Source organism: Mauremys mutica, chromosome 21 (assembly GCF_020497125.1).
Source record: "Mauremys mutica isolate MM-2020 ecotype Southern chromosome 21, ASM2049712v1, whole genome shotgun sequence".
NCBI classification, from domain to species: domain Eukaryota; kingdom Metazoa; phylum Chordata; order Testudines; family Geoemydidae; genus Mauremys; species Mauremys mutica.
In genome coordinates this window covers 6929857-6955087 of record NC_059092.1, presented here as the reverse complement: position 1 = coordinate 6955087, position 25231 = coordinate 6929857, and the positions used below count along the sequence as shown (strand labels likewise).

The 25231-nt window shown below is 46.6% G+C and overlaps 1 protein-coding gene across 1 annotated transcript in view; it reads left to right on the top strand.

Annotated features, from left to right (window-relative positions):
- Positions 1 to 25231, top strand: part of LOC123354410 (ATPase family AAA domain-containing protein 3) — a 59270-nt gene that overhangs the window by 17519 nt on the left and 16520 nt on the right. The window contains exons 8-15 of the mRNA XM_044996471.1: positions 6859 to 7014; positions 7158 to 7214; positions 8225 to 8350; positions 12996 to 13120; positions 15720 to 15771; positions 16807 to 16877; positions 20570 to 20737; positions 22609 to 22717. Of these exons, the coding sequence (XP_044852406.1) occupies positions 6859 to 7014; positions 7158 to 7214; positions 8225 to 8350; positions 12996 to 13120; positions 15720 to 15771; positions 16807 to 16877; positions 20570 to 20737; positions 22609 to 22717 (864 nt within the window). The remainder of the gene's footprint in view (positions 1 to 6858; positions 7015 to 7157; positions 7215 to 8224; positions 8351 to 12995; positions 13121 to 15719; positions 15772 to 16806; positions 16878 to 20569; positions 20738 to 22608; positions 22718 to 25231) is intronic.

The window sequence follows — 25231 nt, the reverse complement described above, 5'->3', positions numbered from 1 at the left end:
ACTTCATGGATTATATGCATAGGCAGGTGGCAATCCCTAGTTCACAGCATACTATCCAACTATGGAAGAGGAAGGGAATTCTGGCCAGGGACACTGAGCCAAACCCCAGTTCTTACAAAAATGGCCATGGAACCATTACTGTCTATCCAAGCGTGTGCACGCTCTCCCCTCTCCCTCTCCTCTGTGGCACAACAAGATGAAGTGCAGTCAACCCTCTGGAGACATGAACCTTCAAGGTCTCGTTTAACCATCAGTGCTCTGTAGTAGTTTAGAAGGAAAAAGGCAGATCCAACATGCAACGCCACGTGTTGTCTAGTACGTACATCCGGAAACTCTGAGATCTGGTTTCTATTTCTGACTGGGCCACTGACTCCATGTTAAGGTCTATCTCCATGAAAGCGGGACAGTAGCCATCTTTGCAGAGGGCTTTGAGGCCTGAAAGGTGATCGGAATGTCAGGTCGTAATAATCTGGTGGAGAGTTCTTAGTTAATCTTTAACGTTAACTCTTAAATTGGCAATCTTTATACACCTTGGAACGATTCCTGTTCAAGGCACAGCCTTGGCAGCCCAAAAAGTCACAGTGTGCACTGAGGGAGAATTTCCACTTGCTGTAATTAACAGTGCATATGATTTTCAGTGGAGAAGATCCTGCATGTGTCATGGCAGATGGAACTTGGGGGCAGAACAGCTGTTGGGGCTTACATGACAAGGAATGCCAAGCAACATTGCCTAAAGAAAGGAGGCCATCAAGTGCTTTACATCTCTGGGAACAAGGAGACATGCCCATACACATTGAAGCCTTGTTTGAAGTCTTGCTGTTCTAATCTGTCCCACTTTGAAGCATTATTCTTGGCAATTTACCAGAATGCCCTTCGTGTTGTCTGAAAGGCAGCTTGCCTTACTCTGTCTGACAGGCAACTAGTGCAAAGTAACTAAGCAACCCTGCTGGCAACTTAGTACAAGTTAACCTCAGGATTGTTGAACTGGACACCAGCTGTAACCCAAGGGGAAGTCTCAGGTCTTTCTGCTTCACTTGCTTATTGGTTGGGGATATTTCGTGCCCTCTGCTTTCTGAGAACTGCAATTTTTAACATGGTGATTATAACTTCCAAGGTGGTTTCAGTTTTGAAGCTAGTCTTGGCTTCTGAGTGGCTGTTTTCTGTCTGCTATGCTTCCCCCACCTCCAGCCAGGTGTAGTCTCCTCCAATCCCTGTTTGCAGCTGGATGCTGAGCCTTTGCTGACATCGTATCTGTTCCCTGCTAGTCTTCCACTCACTAGGTCCTTTTTAAAATGAAGCTCACAGCCCACCTCTGTTGCAGTTCCCCATACTGACACTTAGAGTCCCAGGGCCACCTGTATCTTCAGCCCCATCTACTCATGCCTAGTTGTAACACATCCGTGTTCTGATGCTGTACACTCTGAAATGGTTGTATCAGTGATGCATTATGATGACACACTCTCTAATTCCATGCACTGCTTCAGCTGATCACATTTGCCTATTTCATGTTCTTTTCAGGGAAGGTGGGAGTGGATGTATTTGAACTGTTACCATGCAAAAAATCCCCCCTCCTATTTTCATGCTTGCTTCTACCAAGCCTGTTCTTTTAAATCAGATGCTTAATATTAAATATGGGAGTCGCCTGCGGAAGCAGAATTTTAACTTTTCTCCACATTCATGACCATGGGCAGTGATTCCCCCTGTCGCCCCCCACCTTCTGCACTGTAGGTGCTGTAATAGCCCCATTCTACTAAGGGGCTGTGTAGGGTGAATGAACTACATTCTATTCAGTCTCAGCCTCACCTCAGCCTTTCTTATTTCAACCAAGCTACAACTGAAGTCAACAAGTGGGTCTCCCAGCAAGAATAGGCAGCCAATTTGAATCAGACCCTAAGCAAACTGGGCTGGTGAGGCTGATATGAATCTGATGCAGAGAACACTGCAATTTCAGTTATATTAGGGCTGTAAGAGGAGACTTTCTGATGAACCACAGCTGTAAACTTTCTTCCACTGTCTTTGAAATGGTATCTTGGCAGATTCCTATGAGTTGAGCTGCTAGATCCCTGAGCGTTTCAGTGTAGATAGAGCACACCCCATATTTACAGACAGTGGTATGTGTCTTCTGTCTAGAATTAAGGGAAATGTTCTTTGATCTAAACTGACTGTTACAGAGGGAATGGAAGTAGCCTTCAGGTGCTGCTTAAACAGAGCTCAGAGGCACTGTACTGGAGCCTGAGCCAGAGTTTCTCTGGATGTAATGCTTCTGCTGAAGCACACTCAGGCCAGCCATCCCCATTTCCCTGTACTCCTGAAAAATGCCCTAAGACAAGACTATAATGGGCAGAAGCCCCTGAGCCACGAGAGAGACAGTGCTGCTGTGAATCCCCCTAGCAGGTCGAACATGTTCATTTTGGATGCATTTTCCCCAGAAATCTTAGATGCCAAAGATAAATGGAGTATAGCAGGGCTCCATATATTATTCATTTACAGTCTTTGATATGAAAAAGTGAACAGGCACTTAAAGTCAGCTAGGAATAATGTTTAGAGCTTCCTGTCCTTTTTGAAATAAGAGCAGCTTTAGAGTTATAGGTAAACCCCGTAATACCAAGAGTTTCCAGTGTCATTAATCACAATGGAAATTGTCTTGATTATCCGAAACCGCTGTCCCAGGTAATTTGATTCCTCCTCCTCCCCACACACACTATTGTGTTTGGATAATCAAGGTGGTACTGGATTGGGTTTTCAGCCCTCTTCATGTATGTATTAGCCCTTCCTAAAAATGTTGCGGTATTCTGTACAGAATGCTATGCTAATGCTACTTCATTGTGCATGGTTTTACTGTAGTGTGTTTATAATGGATTATGTTTATAAGGGTCATTAGACTGAACAGCTCTAGTGGCAAACTTAATTGCAGCTCACTGATATGCAGCACTGCATGGTAATGTGGATGTAGGTCCCTGCTACTGAACAGTAATACCAGTAGATGAGTGTGTCTTGCAATTTAGTACTGGGAGCTCAACTATGTTAAGTGTGATAGGACTAGAGTGATGCATAGCTGGTGAAAATCTAAAGGGCTGTCACTGAATGAATCAACATAATCAGGTAATCACAAGGCTTATGTTTTAGGCTTAAAAAGTTCTCTGGTCTTTGGGACAAAACGAGAACAAAAGGGCAAGATGAGGTTCCAACACATCCCTTGGCCGCTTCCCGCAGCCCCCATTGGCCTGGAGTGCAAACCGTGGCCAGTGGGAGCCGTGATCGGCCGAACCTGCGGACGCGGCAGGTAAACAAACCGGCCCGGCCTGCCAGGGTGCTTACCTTGGCGAGCAGCGAGCCAAAGGTTGCCAATCCCTGATGTAAACGTTCTAGCTGGCGTGAGCTAGGGACTTTAGCACCTACCAGATTTATATGCACTATAGAGATGAGGAGTCTGGTCCTGCTGACAAGGAAGCTTGAAACAGAGCAGTCCTAAGAAGGGCATGCAGCTAATATGTAACTTTCTAGCTCCTTGCCTTTTTTCCTTACACCCCTTTTTCCTGAATTGTTGGTATCTCCCATCATACTTTATGTGCTATCTCTGACCTCATTTTGACAGGTGATGAATTGCTTGTGTATATTCATCTGAAAACCGCTGCCCTTAGCCCTCAGTAGCAAGCAGAATTCAGACACTTGTCATAGCCTCTTCATCCCAACAAGTAGTTTATTTTGGGGGGTGGGGGGCACCAATACAGCACACGGTTAAATTCTTGTACAGAGGAGACTTAAAAATAACTCGCCCCATGGTATAGTGATGCTGCCATACGCTAGAGTGCTGGGAGCCAAGCTTGCCCTAAGGGAAATACTCGTTTGACCAGGTTTGGTTTGAAAAGGTTCAGCCCTGAAATTATAGGAGTGCAGATGAATTATTAGTCTTGTGGTTATATGATGGTGGATATTTCTGCCTTCCCAAAATTTCTGTGAAGTTTTGGTTGGATACACTACTCACCTCTTAGACTTTTGTTTCATGTTACTATGCGCTGAGGCATGGTTCCACCCCAAGGTAGCTGCATTTCAGTGGGGGGGTGAAGTGATTTGTGTATATGGGTCAAGATTTTCAAAAGTGGCTTTGATTTTGGGTGCCCAACTTCACGCACTTGAAAGGGGCCAGATTTTCAGCCTGTATGCTCAGCATTTCCTGAACCTCAGGCTATTTTAAGGAGAATCATACAGGACACTCAGAACCATAGTTTGTTAAAACAGCTAAGGATTCTGTTGGCTGGAAGGCCATTGTTCCCTCATGCAGTAATGCTCCAGGAACACCATGGGGCTATGACACTTTTTCCAGATTGGTCCATAAGTGAGTAATTTAAGGAGACTTTAAAATCTAGAAATAGCACTAGCTTTCTGCAGCACAACCCTGACCCCTTCTCTCTCCCCCTTTGTGTCACATTGGTGCCTGTGGCGTTTGGAATTTGTCGTTTTTCCTGTTCAAAGCATTTTGCTGCACAGTGACTAGTAGGGTTTTCTCTGCACTCAATTCATGTAGTAATTATTGGTGTTAAGAGTTAAGCTGGACACTAAAATGGCTGTTGAAGGAAGTTTATTTACAGGCTGCTTGTGAAAGCAGCTGCCGATGGTGTTTAAACGGCCTATGGGTAACTCACCTTACTGAGTGAAGCTTTCTTCCTGGCAGCTTTCCTGGTGGGGGCAGTTCATCCTAATTAAAGCTGGTTTCATGTAGAGCAAATAAAGCCAAGTCGGTTGGAAGAGGGATTGGTTGGCAGAGATGGGGAGGGTGAAGCAGGCACCACTTCTCCATCCTGTTTGCCCCCTCATGCTTCCCTGGACTGTTGCCAAAGGGGACTGGGATGAAAGGTAAAATGCAGAGCTTTCAGTGTTCTGTCACTCAGGGCTGTGTGGCTTTGGCACAGTACTTTGCTGGTCGCTGTAAAGATTGGGGTTAAAGATGTGTATAGCAAACTCAGAGCAGGCCAATAATCAGCTGTTGACTCTGGCAGCTTGAATGCAGAAGCAGAGTACCTCTGCATCTAAGGATAAAGGAGATGCCCCAGCCCCCACCCTTTGAAAGGAAGGGAATGGAAGAAGGGGAAGGATTTTTGTGACTATCCCAAAATTATTTTACGGGGGCCATGAGGGAGAGGTGCATGATCTAACCTGGCAACCATAGTCTGCAGCTGTGCCATCACTTAGTTCAGCATGCACTGATTCAGAATTGTGGTAAAGTGACATTAAATTTGGCAATTCCATGCTTACCTGCTTCTGGTGCGATTTCAAGCCATATCCGCGCCCTTCACTGAGCGATTTTAACCCTGGCAACTGCTCTGGGTAATCCTGTTCACATGAGGGAACAACCTAGTGTTGGCCCATGCGAAGCTTTGGGGCTGCTAAATAGCAGAGGAGATATGGGGCACTTGGGCTTTACCCCTTTGGTTCCTTAAATTGGATTTTTCTTAACTTGAAAACTGGGAGCCTTATCTCTAATGTGCCTTTTGGAAAGCTCAATCCTCTACCATACAGCTCTCCAGCTGCCACCAAAGCAGTACCAATCAAAGACCAACAGCAGAGTATGGTGTGCCAATGGGACCTGGCCTCCGTAGGATACTTCAAAGTGTTTATCCAAGAGTATTTTAGCTAAAGTGCTGAAATATTAAAGCACCTTCCTTTCCTGAGAGTTCTGTTAGGAATAACACAAATCAAGGATTTTTTTCCAGCTGACCAAGCTGCCCTCGTGCCACTAGCAAACATTCACTCATCTTTAACCTCATTTTGTTTCCTTGAACCAAATTTTCCACCATCCGTACGAAGCACTCTGTGAAAGAGCCAAGCTTTGAAGCTGGCCTCGGCTGCCCCTTTGGGCAAGGGAGGTGACTGCCAATTGGAGCCTCAGTCATTCTGGGATTTACTCTGATTTCACAGATGTGCTCAGAGTTTCTCATCTATGGAAATCCTTCTAAAGCATTTAAAGGGACTTGCTCAGATTTATTTTTTTTTTTAATCCTTTTGTATTGCAAGTAGCATTCTAAATTATTGAAACTGGGCGCTGTAACGTTTTCAGAATGTGTTAGGTGCCTCATGGAACAAATGAAGGGAACCCATACACTGTCCTGAAGAGCTTGCAGCCCAGTGCACTCTTAGGTTGGGCAATGGAGAGAGACAGGTCTGATTCTTTTCCGTTTACAGTGAGTTTCTAACACTGTTGCTGTACGTGCAGACCTTACCGGTGATCCAAGAGAACATCCAAGCATACTTTTATGGAAACAGTTCTGTTGGTCTTCAGGTTTTGTGGATGCTTGTTTTTTCAGTTAAACCTACATGTGGGGCCAGATTTGACATCGATTATTAATTGGTGATTTTGTGATGGTCAAGGACGCTCTGTCCATTCATTCAAAGGAGGGACCACAAAGGTACATGACCACTGAAAAATCCCTTCTTAATACAGAGCAATCACATACTGGTAGTTATTAGAGGTACACTTTACTTTCTGTACACTAACACGTAAATATGAATCCGATCATCACTCTACCGTTCATAGACTACACAAAGATAAACAGAATTAGCAACTAATACAGTTTGAGGATGCATTTTAATTTTCAGTTTCATTCGTCATAATTTTGATTAACCAAGTCGGAAACAAAACAGATTATTTTGCATCTGCCTCCATTATAACACCGTTCCGTTTACAGTGTGAGATGCATAGATCTGTGCTTTAACACCCTGCCACCAGGATGCAGGTGGACAAGCCCTCCATACAGCCTTGAGTGTGACCTGCCAATAGGAGAGTGCTGCAGACTCCAGCTTGTCATTCTTATAGCGTTGTCTTACAAAGGAAGTTGATCAGAATTTTCCCCTCTTCTCCAGGTGGCAGGTCTGACCCTGCTGGCAGTGGGGATATACACTGCCAAGAACGCTACTGGGGTTGCAGGGCGGTACATAGAGGCTCGTCTGGGCAAGCCCTCCCTGGTGAGAGAGACCTCGCGCATTACTGTGCTGGAGGCACTCAAGCATCCCATCAAGGTAAATACCTTCTTTCCTTTGGCTCGCCGGGCAGCTTGTGCTAGTCCTGCTCTAGGGAACTGGCAGTGTGACGTCGAGAACCCCACACTTAGTGCTCATATTTCCATGTGTTTTGGTTTTTTTAATGAATTTCTCCTTCTCAGGTTGGCAGGCGTCTTACCAGCAAGGCTCAAGATGCTCTTGAAGGAGTTGTTCTCAGCGTGAGTACCGGCTTTTGCTATCTCAAACCATCCAAGATCTTGGTGTCTAAATATCAAAGGTTCTCTCCTTGCTTTCATTTTACATTCTGTTCCAGTTCAGTAATACTGAAAATGTAGCCCTCTTGGGGTGCCCAGAGTGTAAATAAGCTTCCATGTTCAGCATGGAACACATTAAACACCCTGCTAAACTTTGATCCCTCTGGACAGAGCAGTTGGAAGTCTTAGGTCAGCGTGATTTTTCTCCTTAGTCAGCACGTTAATGTGGCAATATAGTCTGTCCAAATTCTACATGTTGTCTCTAATCTGTGATCTGTAACTGCTCTGACATCCACATTTAGGCCAGAGAACCAAGGAACGTATGCCTTTGACGTTGAACACCATCTGAATGGCAATCAATCCACTCATCACGACTGATTTTGCACATTTGTTTGTGAATTTAATTTCTTAATATCAGGTGAATTAAAGGGCTTTTTTTTTTTTTTTGAGACCTGTTACCAAAAAAAAAAGTGTAGGAATATCTGCCTCTGTATTTCTCAGAATGTAAGAATATGTATAAGAAATTCATTCACTCCCACTTACATGGAAGATTTATTACTACCAATAGTTTTGCTTCTAATTTGGCTTGTTACATACCTTCCCGCTCTCGTCCCTTCTTCTAGGTAGTTCGTGGAAAATAAGCTCCTAGAGCATCCATGGTAGGGTAGATTCTGAAATGTTCATATCCATTATCGGTCCCAAAAATTAGCTAAAGCTTTGCTCATTGTGGCTTGAATTTGAAGTAATTATAACTTGAAATACAATAAATCCTGAAGCAGAAGAAGGAACTACTCAAGTCCAAGTCAATAAGCTGCAGGAATTCAGGCTAAGAACTCATCAGACCTGAGACTCCAACCCTGCTGTCTGCAGACAGTACTGATGGCCATCTGCCTATACCAGTGTGTGAAGCATACACAGTTCTGGGTATCGAATATGTTGTCTGTTTCCCAAACGTTACTTTTCTATTCTTGCAGCCCAAGCTGGAGGAGCGTGTGAGAGACATTGCCATAGCAACAAGAAATACAAGAAAGAACAAAAGTTTGTACAGGAATATCCTTATGTACGGCCCGCCTGGTACTGGGAAGACTCTCTTTGCCAAGGTAAGGCCCTGCCAAGATCCTGACAGTCCAGCTGTTGTGGATTTCAAGGAATACCCTACAATGTTATAACTGTACCTCTCTGGGCTGCAACTGCTGTGGCTTTGCCAAGCCCTGATGTGTGTGTAGTGGGGTTCTGGGGCGCTGAGGGAGGAAGAAGGGGCATCTACCTTATAGCGCTTTGCTCTGTGCTCCGGGCTAGACAGTCCAGTGGCTTGAATTCTGGTGCTCAGCCTAGAGACAGAAACTGTTCCCTCTGGATTGGCTGGTGGCATGAAACAGCCTGTGTGCGCCACTTGGCAGACATGACTTGTGAAATGCCAACGCCAGCCCTGGTATCTCATTTCCGCCTCTGTTAATCATATTTGACTCATAAACAGGGGCTATCCTGTTGCTTATTAACTCATAGGGGGAGGGAGCAGGAGGGCTAGATAAGTAGGAATTGTTGTGTGTGCTTCTCTCTGATTTAGTGTGGATTTGACTCTGAGAAACAGCACACAACTTTCACGCAGAAGTTCTGAGAGGTGGAAAGGCCTCATTTAACGTAGATAATGGATTTCACTTTTGCTCTCAAAGCCCCAGAAAAAACTGTTGCCCAACCCTGATAGCTGTTGGCTTATGACCCAATGCAGGAAGGTTTAGATACCTTCCAAACTTTTTTTAATATGTTGTTCTAATTCAGGATATTCTTATCCATATAAACATCCAGTACTTCCTGAATCCTGTTATACTCTTGGGCTCAGTGATCTCTTGTGGCAATGAGTTCCACAGACCAGTCGTGGTGTGGAAAAGTCATTCCTTTTCAGTCTTGAATTTGCCACCTTTTTTCATTGACTATTCGAGTGTGCTTGTATTAAGAGCATCCGTGTTGTGAAAAACATTGTATGGGTCATGGAGACTGAGTTAGCATCTTGCCTCTCGAGGCTAGCCCTCAGGTTTGGAGTTGACCTATTGATGGAAAAGAGGAGATGTTATGGCTTGAACTGTCTCCACCCTTGCTGAATGAGTGTTTGTAGAAATAAAAGCTTTCGAGGACACCTGAGATAACACCTTTCACGAGCATTACGTTTAGTTGCAGGGAGAGACGGCATTATCGCAGCTGGAGCTGTGCTTTCATTAGTCTGTTACACCACCAGATAGTCCATTACTCCTGTTTGAATTGTCTGTCTCTCTTGAATAACAGTGGTGGTGGCACGCAATATGTTGTATGGCACTGAATCTACACCCTGCTGCCAGCCAGAATTCACCAGCCTCTGGGTGCAAAGATCCCATGCACTTACTCATTCTTTGGCCTTTAGGCGGTGGTGTGGAGCACAGCTGATGCTCAGGTCTTACACAGGCGTGCTACAACTAAAATACGGGTGGATAGCTACTGTGGGGGGGAGATGTAGCACAGGCTTTGTAAACCTTCCTAAATAGCAAAATGAGATGCTGCCAGTACCATAGGAAACTAGCTACTGTTAGAATTCATCTGCTCATCTGAACATCATTGGTGTAGAGTCTAATTATGGATCAGCTGCCTTGACTTCTGAGAAGAACAAGTGTAGACCAAACATGACTCTAGTGTAAAGGGACATAGGCTACAGGCATTATTTAACAATTTGATGGGAGGAAAGCATCAGTTTCTTGTGATCTACTCAAAGGAAATATGTCCTGCTCTTGTAGGTCTCTTGCCATCCCAAGCATCTGTGCTCCCATGAATGGGAGGTGGGGAGAGAAGTCTGCACCCCACCTTGATGGTCACATCCCCGTTATGCTCTCCTGCATATTTTTTTTGAGCAAGTGTGTATGGCAGTGTGTGCTGTCAGGCCCGCTTGTACTCGGGGAGACACCATCCCTGAGAATTCAGAGCCTCCTTGTGCTTTCCAGTACTTAAACTGGTGGACAAATAAGGAAAGTCAGAGGAATCTGCAGGCTGCTGGACTCTCAGGGCTGCTCCTTCTGTTGTAGAAATGTGCTCTTCAAACCAGGTCTGGTGTCAATGTGGGATCATGCCTAGATTTTGTGATTTTTTTTTTTATTTATTTTTTTAAATACTGAAATGTGCATGTTTTTTTCCCCGTGTTCGGATACAGTTCTTAAGGTATTAAATGAGTCTTCTAGTTTCAGTGTCCTGTAATTTCGGTCACCTTATTCTCCCCAGCAAGAGTGGAAGGCACTGGTCAGTTAAGATGGCTGTCCTTGAAAAGTGTGAGGTAATTAGCCCTGGACACGGAAGTCCACTCTCCACAGAACAGATGCAGCCCAACCAGCAGCGGCGGATGTTTGCCCACACTGCCTCATTGATCTCCTTCAATCCTGGCCTCTAGCGGCCACTGGATTTCTGTTTCCATAGCCCATTTAATCGCTGGCCAGTTGTGGTAGCATCGATGGCTTTTGTGATGTGGCTACTGATCCACCAGGAAAGAGGCTGAAAACCACTGACTTGTCCCACAGCATCAGCATTCACAGGCTTTAACAGAAAACAAAGCAGCTACATGGGCTCGGTCTTCAGTGAACACTAAAGGATGGCAGCGTGGAGCAACGTGACAGGGTTTTCTGCCTTTTGCAGTGTAGGGCTCCATGGGTCAACAGTCTGTTAGGTAGCTGTGCTGGATGGCAGGATGTGAACACCGGAGATGTGGCTCTGAGCTCCCAGCACTGTCAGCCTGATTCAGAACACTTAACATTTAGCAGTAGGAGCTGGGTGATTTTAATGGACAAAGCAAAGCTTTTTTCCCCCTGCCTCCTGCTGCCCAGCAATTAATTGGTCCTGTTCAGCTAAGCATGTTTCACTGGAGACGGGAAGGTGTTAATGGCACATGGAGCTGTGGCTGTCGCCTCCCTGCACAAACTGGTTTGTTCACTTTGACCTTCAGACAACTTCCCTTTAGCTGATTCGGCAGAACTGGGTGGCAAGGACTGCGCTGGCGATTTGAGTTCTTTTCTCAATCCAGCCTGCTCTACGGCTCCGACACAGGCAGTGGCAGGCTAATTCACCACTGGCATCCCGTAGTCAGGTAGAGGGGATGTTTAAATTGGGAGTTAACATCATTGTCTTTAAATCATGAGCTGAGGACTTCGGTAACACAGCCGGAGGTTAGGGGTCTATGTCAGGAGTGGGTGGGTGAGGTTCTGTGGCTTGCAGTGTGTCAGACTTAGATGATCATGATGGTCCCTTCTGGCTTTAAAGTCTATTGCTCCAAAGCTGGAGGGACGAAGGGATGTTCTTCTGGTGCTATAATTCCACCCTGTGATGATACAGTGTCCTGAGCAACTCCAGCTGGCATGAAGCCATGCTCCATAAACATTGTCTCTGCGTCCTGTCAAACCCACCTGATGGATCAGCTGGCATTCTGCACGAGCACAGCAGATTTTCTTACTTTCAGGCTTATGGGAGAAATTCCTGGCCCACTCCAAAGGCTTCTTTATGAAACCCTTCACTTTGCAGTCACCAGATTAATGACTTGAGTCAGGCTTTAAAAACAGCCTCCAAAAGGGAAGGGAAAGTTCCATAATTTAGGCTGACTGCCAGAGAAGTTAAATAATCAACAACAATCCAGGTTTTTAACTCCATCAACAAATAGAGAAATGCAGAGCTTCGTCCTTTATTGTTTATATCACTCTAACCCCTAAAAGACCTAGTTGAGATTAGGGCCTCATTGTGTTGCACAGACAGGCAAGAAACAGTCCCTGCCCTGCAGAGTTTACAGTCTAAACAAACAATGCAGAGAAAGGGATACAGCGTGTAATCAGAAGGTGGGAAACTGAGGCTCAGAAAGGTTAAATGAGTTGCCCAAGGAAGGGAGTCTGGTGTCCTGTTTTTAAAAAACATGGATGTCAAATTGGAAAGGGTTCAGAAGAGCTACAAGAATTATTTGAATTCTGGAAAATCTGCTTTACAAGTGAGAAACAGAAGAAGCTCAATCTATGTAGTTTCTCCAAGAGAGAGAAATGACTTGTTCAAGATGTGTAAATACTTACATAAAAAAATTCGTCTCATTTATCTAATCTAGCAGACAAAGGCATAACATGATCCCCGGTTTGGAAGCTGAAGCTAGATACATTCAGGCTACAATTAAAGTGTAAATTTTTAACAGGCAGGGGTAATAACCATTGGAACAGCCCACGTCACTCAGTCTTTAAATCAAGACGAGATGTCTTTCTAAGATGTGTGCTCCAGCTCAAGCAAAAGTTACTGACTTGATGCAGAAATCATTGGGTGAAATTCTCTGCCCTGTGCTGTGAAGGAGGTCAGACTATAGGATTATAGTGGTCCCTTCTGTGCCTTAAAATTTGTGAATCTGGATGTCCTGAGTCTGCCTGCAAGGTCATCCAGTCTTCCTTCCTTCCTTCCCCTTAAAATACGCTAATGTGCCCCTCTGTGATTTGAGAGCGTGGTTTTTAATACAACTTGTACTTTCATTTTTCATCAGCACAGTAATTTGCAAGCATCAATACTCTCAACCAGGTGGTGGGGGCGGTATGGTATTCTGAGGATTTTACAGATGGGCAAATGAGGTGGAGAGGCTCTGACATGTCCCAAGCCATAAAATGTCAGTAATTTAACACCCTCTCGCCACCTCATTGCTCTGTGCTCTTGAATAGTGAATGAGAACATTTTAATCACCACTCACACCCTCTTTTCTCTTCCCTCTTTGTTTTCCAGAAATTAGCCATGCATTCAGGCATGGATTATGCCATCATGACAGGTGGCGATGTCGCCCCCATGGGGCGGGAAGGAGTTACTGCCATGCACAAAGTCTTTGACTGGGCTAAGACGAGTAGGAGAGGGTGAGTAGGAGTTCCTCGGGCATCTGAGCTTTGCATAGATCCTTTACCCTGCATGGGGGACCTAGTGGAATGGGAGCACGTAATGACCAGGCATTTGTGAATCGTAGGGTATGTCTGTACTTCAGTCACAAGGTGTGATTGCAACTTGAATGGACATACCCGCGCAAGCTTTAATCTAGCTAGTTTGGATCCTAGGCCAGTGAAGCTGAGGCAGCATGAGCTTCAGTGAGCACTGTACAAGCCTGGGTAGAAACTGTAATGGAACAGGTGTTGCGTTCGCCATCCCATATCCGACCTTTTAATACTGACCTGCAATGGGGTGCCCTCTTCGGCTGCTTAATGATGTATAAAGGGCTGAAGAAGTTCTTCCCCTCCTGGCCCCGCCACTCGTGAAAAAGAAGGTTCTGCTGGCTCTTTACCGGAGACTTCCCAGGGGTGTCAGTGCGTGCTTCCCTGGTCCTAGCTGGGCGTTTTCATAGAGGAACGCAGAACTGGAATGGCAGCTCTCTCGTTTCCTAGTTGAAGAGGCGGGAGTGGTAAATCCCGGAGAGCTTTTCTTCTAAGTGCATCAGTGGTTGGAATTAAATAAATGTTAACAAAATTGAGACATGCCCAGGTTTTAAAGAGACTGTCTAATAATGCCCTCCCCTTCCTGTTGCTCAGGGTTCAGGCTGTTGTGGTGTCATGAGCCTCCTGCTTGTCTGGTTAGTTCTCCAATGAGCTTCCAGCATAAACAGGGAATTCTATTCTTGATGTTTGTAACAACCCATTCAAACACACTGACATTCATCAAGAAGCAAAGCACAAAACTCTCTCTGCCTTTTCAAGACCCCTTTAAAACAAACACTCTGGAGTGGTTCTTTCATTCAGACTAAATCCCCGCTCTTGAGGCTTGAGAGAGCACCTAGCTAAGCTATTTGTGGTGATGTGAATTGCTTCATGCGAGCTGCAGGACGTGAAGCTGATACCACTCTTCTATGTGCACCCTTGTCCCCTCCCAGGCGTATTAAAATCTAATAGAGGGCTGGGAGCCATCTCATTTTGTTCCTATGCTACTTTGCAGGATGTAAGCCGTACATGGAGAGGGCTAATGGGTGATTTATGTGCCCCGTTATTGGTTCAGACAGACATTCTCTTGCAGTGTCCATATTGATACTCTGCTGCGTTCATCATCAAAATGTTTTAATTTGCCCCTAAAAGTTGATATTTTAAAGCTTGCAAAATAAACTTCCTTTGGAAGAGTTTGCAGCCTCCATTTTGAGGAGCTGGAAGGCAGAAGGCATACAGTTTTTAAGAAAATGGCCTGGCATAGATGTCAAGTTATTCCACTGCATGCAGTGTGCTGGAAAACTGGCCATCTGAGAGAGCGCTGCTTTCCGTAGGTTTGGGGATTATTGTTCCTACTGTCAGTAGGCAGCTACTGTTCTGGAAAGGGGGGTGTCGGGGGAGAGGAGAGATGAGGTTTCCACCTCTAACACAGACTCCCCGTCAGAACGCCGCGGTTCACAGCACTAGTTGGTCTGGAATTTGAACTTGCTCTCTCTCAAGGCTGCAGCCCAGACATAGTAAATGGAAAGGTTACGGAGAGGTAGCCGGGCATGTTCTTGGAGCAGCGCTCACAAGCTTTTAACCAGCTTCCATCAGATGACATGCGTTGCCTTTCAGAGTTGTAGTTTAGCTGTTGCCTCCGCTAAACTGCCAGTATTTGGAGGCAGGGGCAGAGACAACTCTTAAGAAACTGTTCTGGTGGGAAAGAGCAGCTCAGACTATTCCCGGGGAAGCTGGAATTGGGTAAAAGGTTTGTTCGGGGTTTTTTTTGTTTGTTTTATCCCAAAAAGGCACTTGGATCACTTGAAATATCTCTCTCTCCTGCGGGGACCAGAAATCTTGGGTTACCAAGGCATTTATTTTTCTGAATTATTCATTGGCTTTACCTGGAGGAATGAATAAATAATAAAACCATTATTTCCAGCTGTATGCTCAAAACAATTAATAAAGAGGGGATGGGGAAAATACCACTAGTTGGTGGGGGAAATTTTTAGTCCATGGCTGTGACCCGAAAGTCACATCGGTAAAATTACAGCAGCCGTAGCCATGGAATTTTTATATGGAATATGCTGTCCCCAGGGCCTGTTGTGTTCTTGGGTTTCTGCCTAGTGCCCTGAGCTGTGCATTTCCTTAGTATACAGATGCTAAAAGAGCACCTACCCTACTTAATTACTTGAACATAACTCAGTGCAGCTGTACAATTTAGGATTATCCACTCCCATTAAACCATGCGACTCGGACCCCCCACCAGCTGTTCCCCACACCCTCCTGTTTTCAAACATCTGGAGAAAAAAGATAAGCTTTGCAATGTGCCCTGAAAGTTCTCCAATTCAGGCTATTTCTGAGCAGTGGGGGACAAATGCCAAAGCTGGGGACCCCACCAGCAGCCCCTCCCCGTATACACTGGTGGAGCTTCAGCTTAGACACCTCTGATGATTAGGTCTGGGGAAAGAGGACCCTAAGCCAGTTAGGGTGCTCGAAATCATTTGCCTTCTTCCCTTGCTGTGTCTGTCTCCGTGTCTCTACTTGTTTTGTTCTTTTCTCTTCACAGTCTCTTGCTGTTTGTAGATGAAGCCGATGCATTCTTACGGAAGAGGGCAACAGTAAGTGCTTTTCCCTGCAACCCCCATCTGTGTGTGGCAGGGGTCGGTCACTCAGCCAGCAGCTTTCTCGATTAGCCCGACTAGTTAGCCTCGCCAGGCAAAAATGATTAAAACTGGCAGGTGCCCTACTGCTTACATCATTAAGAGACTTGGAGAGGAGAAATTACCCTCTTGCAGCTGTGTGGGGCAAAGATTGACTTGGGAATTTGTTCCTTCCTCCATCGAGCAGTGGGAGGTGGGTAGCGTGAGCTGTGTGTTGGACAGCTTTCGGGCGGCTGGGTGGTAGGAGAGAAAATGAGAAATTAAAATGACAGGAGGCAGCGGAAACATGGTTCCACATTTCACTGCTGTGCACCTGCGGGTGTGTTTTACCCTGGCAAGTGGCTGGCTTGGACTCTTGTCAGAGCCGAGTTGTTTTCCACAGCACTAACAAAGCTGCGCCAAAAAAAGCCACCAGTTCCTTTTTGCCTGTTTAAGAGCAATTCCCCATGCTGTGCGTTGAAGGCGAATCTCATTTTGCCCCTAGGCCCAGCACTGAGAATCCAAGTGATCTGTTTAAAGAGTTTCCATGTCTAGTCCTGGAGATATCGTATTAATACATATGCAAGGGAATCCTTTTCTCATTGCAGCTTTTTATTCCCTTCCTTTCAAGTACCTAGATAGAAAGTGAAAGCTTCCCTTTGACATATTATTCAGCCAAAGGTAGCATGGTCCAGTGGATAGAGCACCGTCCTGGGAGCCAGGAGACTTGGGTTCTATTCCTGGCTTTGCCACTGGTCTGCTTGGTAACCTTGAGCAAGTCACTTCACATCTGTGTTTTTCCCTTCCCACTCTGTCTTGAATAGGTAGAGTGTAAGCTCTTCAGGGCAGGCACTCACTGTATGTGTACAGTGCCTAGCATAAGGGGCCCTGATTTCTTGCAGGGCCTCTAAGCACGACCATAACAACAGAAAAATCACCATTGATATTTGCAAAGGTTGCGGCCCATCCTTGACCACCAGGTGAGTGACCCTCCTCTGAATTGTATCTTTGCAGGAGAAAATCAGTGAAGACCTAAGAGCGACATTGAATGCATTTCTGCACAGGACGGGACAGCACAGCAACAAGTAAGAACCCAGCCTCTGTAGTGCAATAACTCGTGTTCAGTAAAAGCAAGCAGAAGTCTCGCTAGCATTTTTGCCTGGTGCCAGGGAATACAAGTTGAGATGGTCATTGGAAGTGAGACCTTTGATCTCCTCCATCAAGAGAGACAAAAATCGATGCTGAGCAAACTGAGTGACTTACTGCGTCTTAAAAATAACCTAAAAATTCGGTCACCTGCTTCTGTTTCCTTGGAGCCAGAAGAGAAGCTCGTAAGTGTAGTGCATGAGTGGACACTCCAGTTTGTCAAACTTGGAGGCTCTTTGAGTGCCCCAGAAAGTGTTTGAAGGGAGCCTGTACAGACCTTGTTGTAATGTACGGTACAAGAGAGTGAGCAGTCCTTATCCATGCAGATACTACCTATGGCTCTGTTTTAGCACTTGAGGTGCATTGCGCAGCCTTCACTGAAATGGGTAAGGACAGTATATGGGTCTGTAGATCGCCTTGAAGGAAGCAGCACAGACTTTCCCCTTCCTGGGCAGTGAGCATTTCTGCTAAACCAGTGCAGTCTGGATTCATGGACGTCGGTGTCACTAAAGAAGGCGGTAGGCTTGCATTGTGGTGTGTGTCTGAACCCCTTTAACAGGACTCCCTGGTGCCTGTTTGACCTGCAGCTCGTTCACTGTTCTAGTCTCCCTCTGACCATGTGCCCGAGGGGTGAGCCATCTCTCTCGTGTGCCTAACGCTGGCCCTGTTCTCACTTCTGAGCGAGCCGTCTAGTGGATTCAGTATATTTGTACTCTCTACTGTAAATACACTTAGGAAACCCAGAGCTGTTCTCTCCGAGCCTGTCAGGTACGTCCACAAACGCAGATTATTGTTTGGTGTTCTTGTCAAATACGTGTGCATATGAATTAGCTTGGCTGTCATTCATCGTGTGCCCAGTTTTTGTGAAGTCAGCATTTCCCGCCCGGAGAGCACGGCTTAGCCTAATGGGAATCATTTCCCTGTGATCATCATGGTCACATGAAGATGAATTTTTTCCCCCTTTAAAGTAATGTTTTACTTGGTTCTTTGCCAGGTCTGCTTGAAGATTAAATTTCTCCTTTTATAAAGGAGCCAAGTCAAAAATAGCCATCTCCTTTCTGAGTGCGGGGAGGTCAGATGCCCAGTGATTAAAATGTAATGAAGGACATAGATAACGAAGTGCACATTGTTATGGTAACGCTGTGTGATTGGTTCAGGACACTAGCTGGAGTTTTACTCCCAGAAGCACCCCCAGGACTCTTTTATTAGCACCAAGGGGAGCTATAGTCTGCCAAGTTTATTGTTTATGTACGTTGGTTGCCCTTAAACTTTTCAGTTGCCTTAAAAGGATGGGAATGTGGCCCACTGCATAGGGCACTGAAGCACAAGACGTGAAAGCTGGGTTCTGTTCCTGGCTCTCTTTGGTCTTGGATAATTCCTGTGCCTCGGTTTCCCCAGCCCTCCTTTTCTGAAGCACTTTGAGAAGCTCTAGCAACGCAAAGAATTTAAGCACAACTAGTAACAAGAATTAACCAGGGCTACCTCAGTGTTTCCCAGAGGTATGGCAGTAGAATGAACACTGCCCACACAGAGTGGGTGTAATGTTGTTTTAAAGCAAACCTGCAAAGATTTAAAGGGTGACAACTGATAAAGTCACTTAACAGAACTGTCTCTTACCCTGTGCCCTGCCAAAGCAATTGAGCTCAGCGAGGGAGCTCTGCCAGAAGAAGCCCCAGGACTCAGGATTAATAGAGTGCTGCAGCTCAAGATTTATCGTAGTTATTTCCTATCTTTCCTCCCAAGGAGTGGAGCGCTTTGCAAACCTTATGGCTCACGAGTCCAAGGGTAAACTGAAGCCTGGCGTCAGAGTCACAATCACACTGCGATCCAGCGGCAGGTGGGGAATGGTTCATACCAACCCCTTGCTCCAGCTCCCTTTTTGAGGTGCATTGGGCAGAGCTCTGGAGAAGCTTCTTCCAGTGCTTGCTGCTCCAATCCAAATGGCCAGCTCCTCGTTTTGATGAGTACTTAATTCGCCCACGACTCCTGCAGTGAACCATTCTAGGAAAGCGAACGTCTCCTGTTGATTTTGTGCACTGCTTAATTCTCAGAGAGTCTCACTGCAGCTTCTTTAGAGAAGCCCTCCCTGCCAGCGATATGGGTGGCTTTTGTTAAGTAACTCTAGTAGCCCATGTAAAGACACCAGTGTCAGTGGGACCCTGAGAAGTTCTGTTACTTAGCAGGAACTGCCTTCAATGAGTGGCTACATAAAACCTAGCAATCTTAGCTTCCCCAAAGGACGTATGGGGAAATCTCAGTGTTGGGTACCTGTTACTGACATCTCCAAGCGACTTCCTCCTCTCCCTTTTCTCACGCTGTCTCACATAATCTTCCCCCTCGCCAAGGAACGACCTTTGTCTAGGAAGGCCCAGCTGTGCTTCCACCGTGGCTCAGCGGAATGCCAATGCGACTTTTGGGCCAGAGAAGTGATCTTTGCAAATAAATGTGAAGAACATGGCCCCCGGCAGGCCTGGATTTCAACAAGCAGCAAGAAGGTCAATATTCCAATAGCTGCTGTTAAAAGCCCATTTCAAATTATACTGCACCATTAAGCCAGAGCATCAATTAATGCACTAAAGCGAAATTGGCATGGGGAGCGCGCATCATCACCAAGCGAAAAAGCAGCCGCTCTGTTTCCAAAATGCAAACTGGGAAGCCACCAGGAAGGGAGGGAGAGGGCAAGAGCGGGGTAGGTAGCTGGAGCAGCGCCCAGTGTGCTGGAGCAAGAGGAGGGTCAGGTCAGCCTGCCCACTCTTGGACACCTGCTTCCCTTCGGTGCGCTTGCTGGTGTGCTGGAAAGGCTGGGCTCTCTCAGCGTGTTCGCATGGAAGGAAACACCATCTAGCGTGACCCAGCTTTAAATCAAAAGCAATTTCCCTGCCACTTGCAGTCTCCCTGCTGTTAAATGTTTCCATCTTTTAAGAGGAATTAGTGTGCCTGCAAACTGCCGGCTTCTGAGTCCTAGAGACCCAAATCCTCCTGTCACGAAACGGGTGCGGCCCCAGCAGTGCAAGCCTCCGTTTGTGCCATTCGCGGTGTCACTCCCCTCGTTCAAGGGGGCGCTCCTACCACCAAGCTGGCTCTGTTCAGTCCTTGGGGCTTCCACTGAAAGGGCCATCAAGGGCTTTTTGTGGGGTGGACATGCGCGCACTAGGAACTGGACTGATGCTGCCCCCCCAGCTTGTTTCATTGAAGCCACTAGACTGCAGCTACAGGGTAAGAGCTTTCAGGTGTGATGGAATCTGTCCCCTTGCCAGACCTGGGCCTGTCTCTTGCTTTGGCTCGTACGGGGAGATATTGGTGGTGGTCTTGGGGGAGGTCTCATGCTCCAGCCAGCTGCTTCTGTGCTGATGTGACAAGCCTCTTTCCAGCCCACGTTCATCGCTGTGGTAGCAATGCCAATGCCACTTTCTGCATTGTGAGTAGACCTTCCCTGGTGCATTAGAGAGTGGGAGAAGATGAGCTTGGGGAGCTTGAGGTAGAAAGATTACCGCACGTGGGCTCTGTGTGGTGTGCAGATCTCTGGGCCGTAGCAGTCATGAGTCATCGTATTGGATCTGCATCCATGTGTGTCTTTCTCGCTGATCTCATCCCCTCTCTTCTCTCTTCGCCCCCTCCTCCCCCCTGCCAGGTTTATGCTTGTTTTAGCAAGTAACCAGCCGGAGCAGTTTGACTGGGCCATCAACGACCGAATTGATGAAATGGTGAACTTTGACCTACCGCAGCTACAAGAGCGGGAGCGTCTGGTGAGGATGTATTTTGATAAGCACGTCTTGAAGCCTGCCACAGAGGGGAAACAGTAAGTATCCCATCCTCAGAGCAGTGGGGTCACTGAAGGTTTTGTCCTTGTCACAGAAAAGCTCTTCCTTGATTATCGTCACTGGAGACCAAAGCCCTCTTCCCAGCCAGTTGTGCCTGTTGGTCTGAAGGTGGATTCCTCTGGGCTTCAGCAGTGTTTGTGCTGCGTAATGACCATTAGGCTTCCTTTGCCATCATTCGAGAGTGTCCCCTGCTCTTCAGCAGAATTGGGGTAAGGGACGGGTCACATACCCTGGTGACGGTGATTAGGCTGCTGGTGTGCAGACACCACTGGGGGAAATGCTGACCAGTATTGCCTCATCATTCCCTTGTACTCCACTGTCTGTCTGTAGCCATCTGTTGTGTCTTGTCTTAGACTTGGGTTGTAAGGTCCTTGGGGCAGGGACCATCATTTTCTTTTGTTTGTACAGCACCTAGCACAATGAGGTCCATGACTGGGACGTATAAGTGCTATGATAATAACGGATGCCCAAGTCTCACTCCTGTTGGGTTCATTTTTGGCAGTATCACTTGCTCTTAGTGACACGCAATGCATGTTAAAATCAGGCTGAGAAGATGTAACTCCAAGTTTTGGTGGGCTTGGGGCATATCCCAATCTGTCAGAGTTCTTCTCCCTATTTTCCTCCCAGAATAAGCATCTCTTGTTAGTGACTACAATCAGGAGATAATTAGAGAAGGGGGAAATGGGGCAAAGTGAATGCAGAAGAAATATATCCTAGGCATTGACTTACTTCGAGTGTGCCCTCTGCTATCTTAAGAAGTTGATTCCAGTCTTCGTTTGCTAGCCAAACATTTATACTTCATTAAACTTGGGGTGGGGAGTTGTCTTTATTCACTTCGGAGAGTTGCCGGGGGAATAGTGAGCTCCAGACTCCCTAATGCGAAATACCCATATTGCAGTTTACACGCCTTGCTCCTAGAATATAACCTGCTTCCAGAGCACTCCTCGTTCAGCGTCTGATTCATAGTTACACAATGTCTTATTCCTAGCGGCTCCTCTGAGAATCTCCCCTCTTCGCCCCTCTTACCGCCGTCATGGGGGTGGGAGTCAGCATGCTACCGACTGGGGTAAACTAGGGCTTGGAGACAGTCACTCACACAGGAGGCCATTGGCAGAGCTGGGAGTAGAACCCAGGTATCTTGATTCCCAGTCCTCTGCGCACTTTGTACTGAGCTGTCTTTTGTCCTTCCGGCACCCAGCCCACCAATGGGCTAGAGAGATTCAGCCTCATGGCAAGTCCCCCTTTTTTTCTTATTGCTTATGAAACGCTGGAACATTTGGCTTAGGCCTCATGAAGAGAAGTGGAAATTTTGCCAGCCAGAGGGGGGACGCTAATTAATGAGAGAAGAGCTGATGACAAGCTGTGACAATCAAGTGTTCCCTGGGGGGCCAGTTTGAGCCTTTGTTTCCTAATTTCCAAAATAGAGCTGCTGCTGGGAGATAAAATTGCTCGAGTATTGATTGTTGACCAGTGCAGCAGCCACCTCTCCCTTGTTTTCAGCCAGTTCCTGGCCCCTTTGCCGGGACTCCACTCCCTCGGTTCAGGATGCCCGTGGCCTAATGAACATTCTTGGCAGGAATCTAAATCAGGCCAGAAGTCTCACGTTGCCTTTGGGAGCCCACCACAGATGGCTGTGGCTAGCATTAGTCCATGTGCTATTCCTGATCCCCTGCTTTTTGGACACACAAGCACCCCCATGCATGCATTCAAGTGAATGGCTCCTGCACTGGCCTAACTCTGGTTCCATTGACTTAAATGGACACGAGCACTTTTCAGAATCCCACCCTCCATTTTTTTTCTCTCCTGATGTTACTGCATGGAAACTAATCCTTGTGCTTCTGACCTTTAGGCGTCTAAAGCTGGCCCAGTTTGACTATGGGGTAAAGTGTTCTGAGATTGCCAAGCTGACGGAGGGCATGTCTGGCCGAGAGATCTCCCAACTTGCCGTGGCGTGGCAGGTAAGCTAGAAGTTGATGACTGGCATTCTTGGGTGGTTTTTCTTTTTTAAGGAAGGGCTCAACCCCAGTCCATGCTTGAGCGACCAGCTGACGGCAGTTTTACATTTGTGCTAGTGAAATCTCAAATCCTGCCTTTCACATAGAACTTCACAAACTACACTCAGACAGCATGGCTGAAATGCAGCCAGCTCTGGGGTGGATGGCATCAGTCCGCCAGTACCCAGCACACTGCACAGCAGTAGCAGAGGGGACACTTACAATAAGCCATTCTCACCTCAATAGCCTGTCAGCTTTTGCATTTCCCTGTGACATTTGAATCCCTTTTGCTGCGTTCTGGGTGTCCTGCAATTGGTTTATCGATACCTGACTTGGAGAAACCTGTCTCAGTAAGGAGGGCTACCAGAGTATGGTCATAAATGATCAGTGAGCTGAGGAGCAGTGCCACATTTGCAAAGGCAAGGAACAAAAAGGGCAGATCTCCAGACGGCCCTCCATACAGAGCAGAGTCAGGCCCGAAGATGCAGGTCTGGCCAGACACTGGCCTCAATAGAGATGGGTGAAGAGGTTTGTCAGGGATGACAAATCGCCCAAATATTGAGGGGCCAGATTCAGACCTGGCGGAAGCAGATGCAGAGACTTCACTGGAGTTACACCCCTCACAGCAGTCAGGAAACAGGTCCCCAAGACGGAGCAGGCAGAGTCTGAAAACTATCAGCCTAATGTTTGGTATCTGTTCTGAAAGCAAAGCAAATACTGCGGTATCCAGGCAACTTAGAGCCCAAATACGAGAGTGTTGAGATGCTGTACAGAGGGCTGGTGGTTATCCAGGATCTGGGGTATTGTACAAGAAGCATATTGAACAGAGCAGGAAGACGGGTGCTGGGGAGACAGCTTTGGTCTCTGCTAGTGGATTTCTATGTCATTGATAACATTGTGAAAATATCTAGTTCATAAGCAGCTATCAGGCAAGTGATGGTGGCTTGTTCTGACATTCTTGCCTCGGGGTGTGAGGGTCCAGGTAGTAGGGGCTGGGCATGTGTCTGGATTTTTGACCTGTGAGAAGTAGCTTTGCTGTCAGTTTTCTGTTGCTCACAAAGACAGCGAAGTGCTTTGTGGATTGCGGCCCCTCCCTCGGGCCCCAGTTGTGCTTCCCGGCATCCAACAGAGCACTGCCTTCCTGGTCAGCTCCGCTTATGGGGTCTGGGGATCCACCCAAAGTAATGACAGAAAGATGGTGTGCTCTGAAGTGGTCTCGTATGATGTGGCTATGCTCTCCCACACGCCAAGCTTACAGCTGAGGGTTATCTAACATTTCTCTCCGCTTCAGTCAAGCGGGAAAGTGGGGAGCCTGTGGTGAGGCACTGCAGATGCCTTTTTCATTGGTGCTCCCTGTGGATGTGGGCTGGAAGCTCAGGTCTTGATCAGTGTTTCCAGAAGGTGGGGTATTTGAGACCCAAGTACTATGTCATGTGTTGGTGCTAGCTAGAGTGTTTGGTACTCCAGTGAGACCTCTTTGTATTATGGTGGCCTGTTCATTTAGTCTGGAATAAAACTCCTCCTCTTACCTTCTTCAGAGCACTTTTTAGCCTGGAACCAGAACTGGTCCTGAGACACACTTAGACTACAGACCCACACAAAGCACATACGCCAGCCACGTTCCCTTCTCCCCTTTCCCTCCATCCGAGCTACGACATGGGTTACATCTGTGGCTGATGAAAAGAACAGCCCCACAGTGATTTGGCTTCAGCTTGATGCCCTCTTCTCGCTTTGCATTCATGAAAGGAGGCCTTGCAGAATTGCTTTTCTCATTAAAATGTAATTCTTCAGCGGCCGCAGTGGCATATGCCAGGGTGATGGCGTAGAGCCTGTTGCACATAAGCAGCGCCCCTGACCTTCTGCTGGGTGTAAATTACAGTAGTCAGAGCAGAAAGTCTGTTGCTTTTTACAGCCGGTGCCCCAAAGCAGAGCACAAAATACACACCTGCTGATTTCTGCGTAAATAAACGTTACTGAGCTGCTGGAATAGAGATTGGAACTGGGTGTTTTCCTCTGTAGCATTGGTCTCTTGCTGACGATCTGTATTGCTGTGGCTGTTACTGATAATAAGAAGCCTGTGATGCCTCGGGATTGGTTAGATACACTGAAGTATAGAAGATTGAACAAACTCCTCTAGCTAAATTCTGCACGGTAATTGAAGTCATGATGGATTTACACCTCAATGGAGAACTCAGGATTTACAATGTTATGGCCGAGAGCAGAGTTTGGCCTTTTAATAGTCAGTATGCCATGTACAGCTTTAAAGTTACTAAAGAAGAGTTATACAACTTCCCTGAAAGTTACACATAGTTCCAAAAAGAGCTAGATAAGTTCATGCAGGATAGGTCCATCAGTGGCTATTAGCCACGATGGGCAGAGATGGCTTCTCTAGCCTTTGTTTGCCAGAAGCTGGGAATGAGAGACGGAGGATGGATCACTTGATGATTCCCTGTTCTGTTTATTCCCTCTGGGGCACCT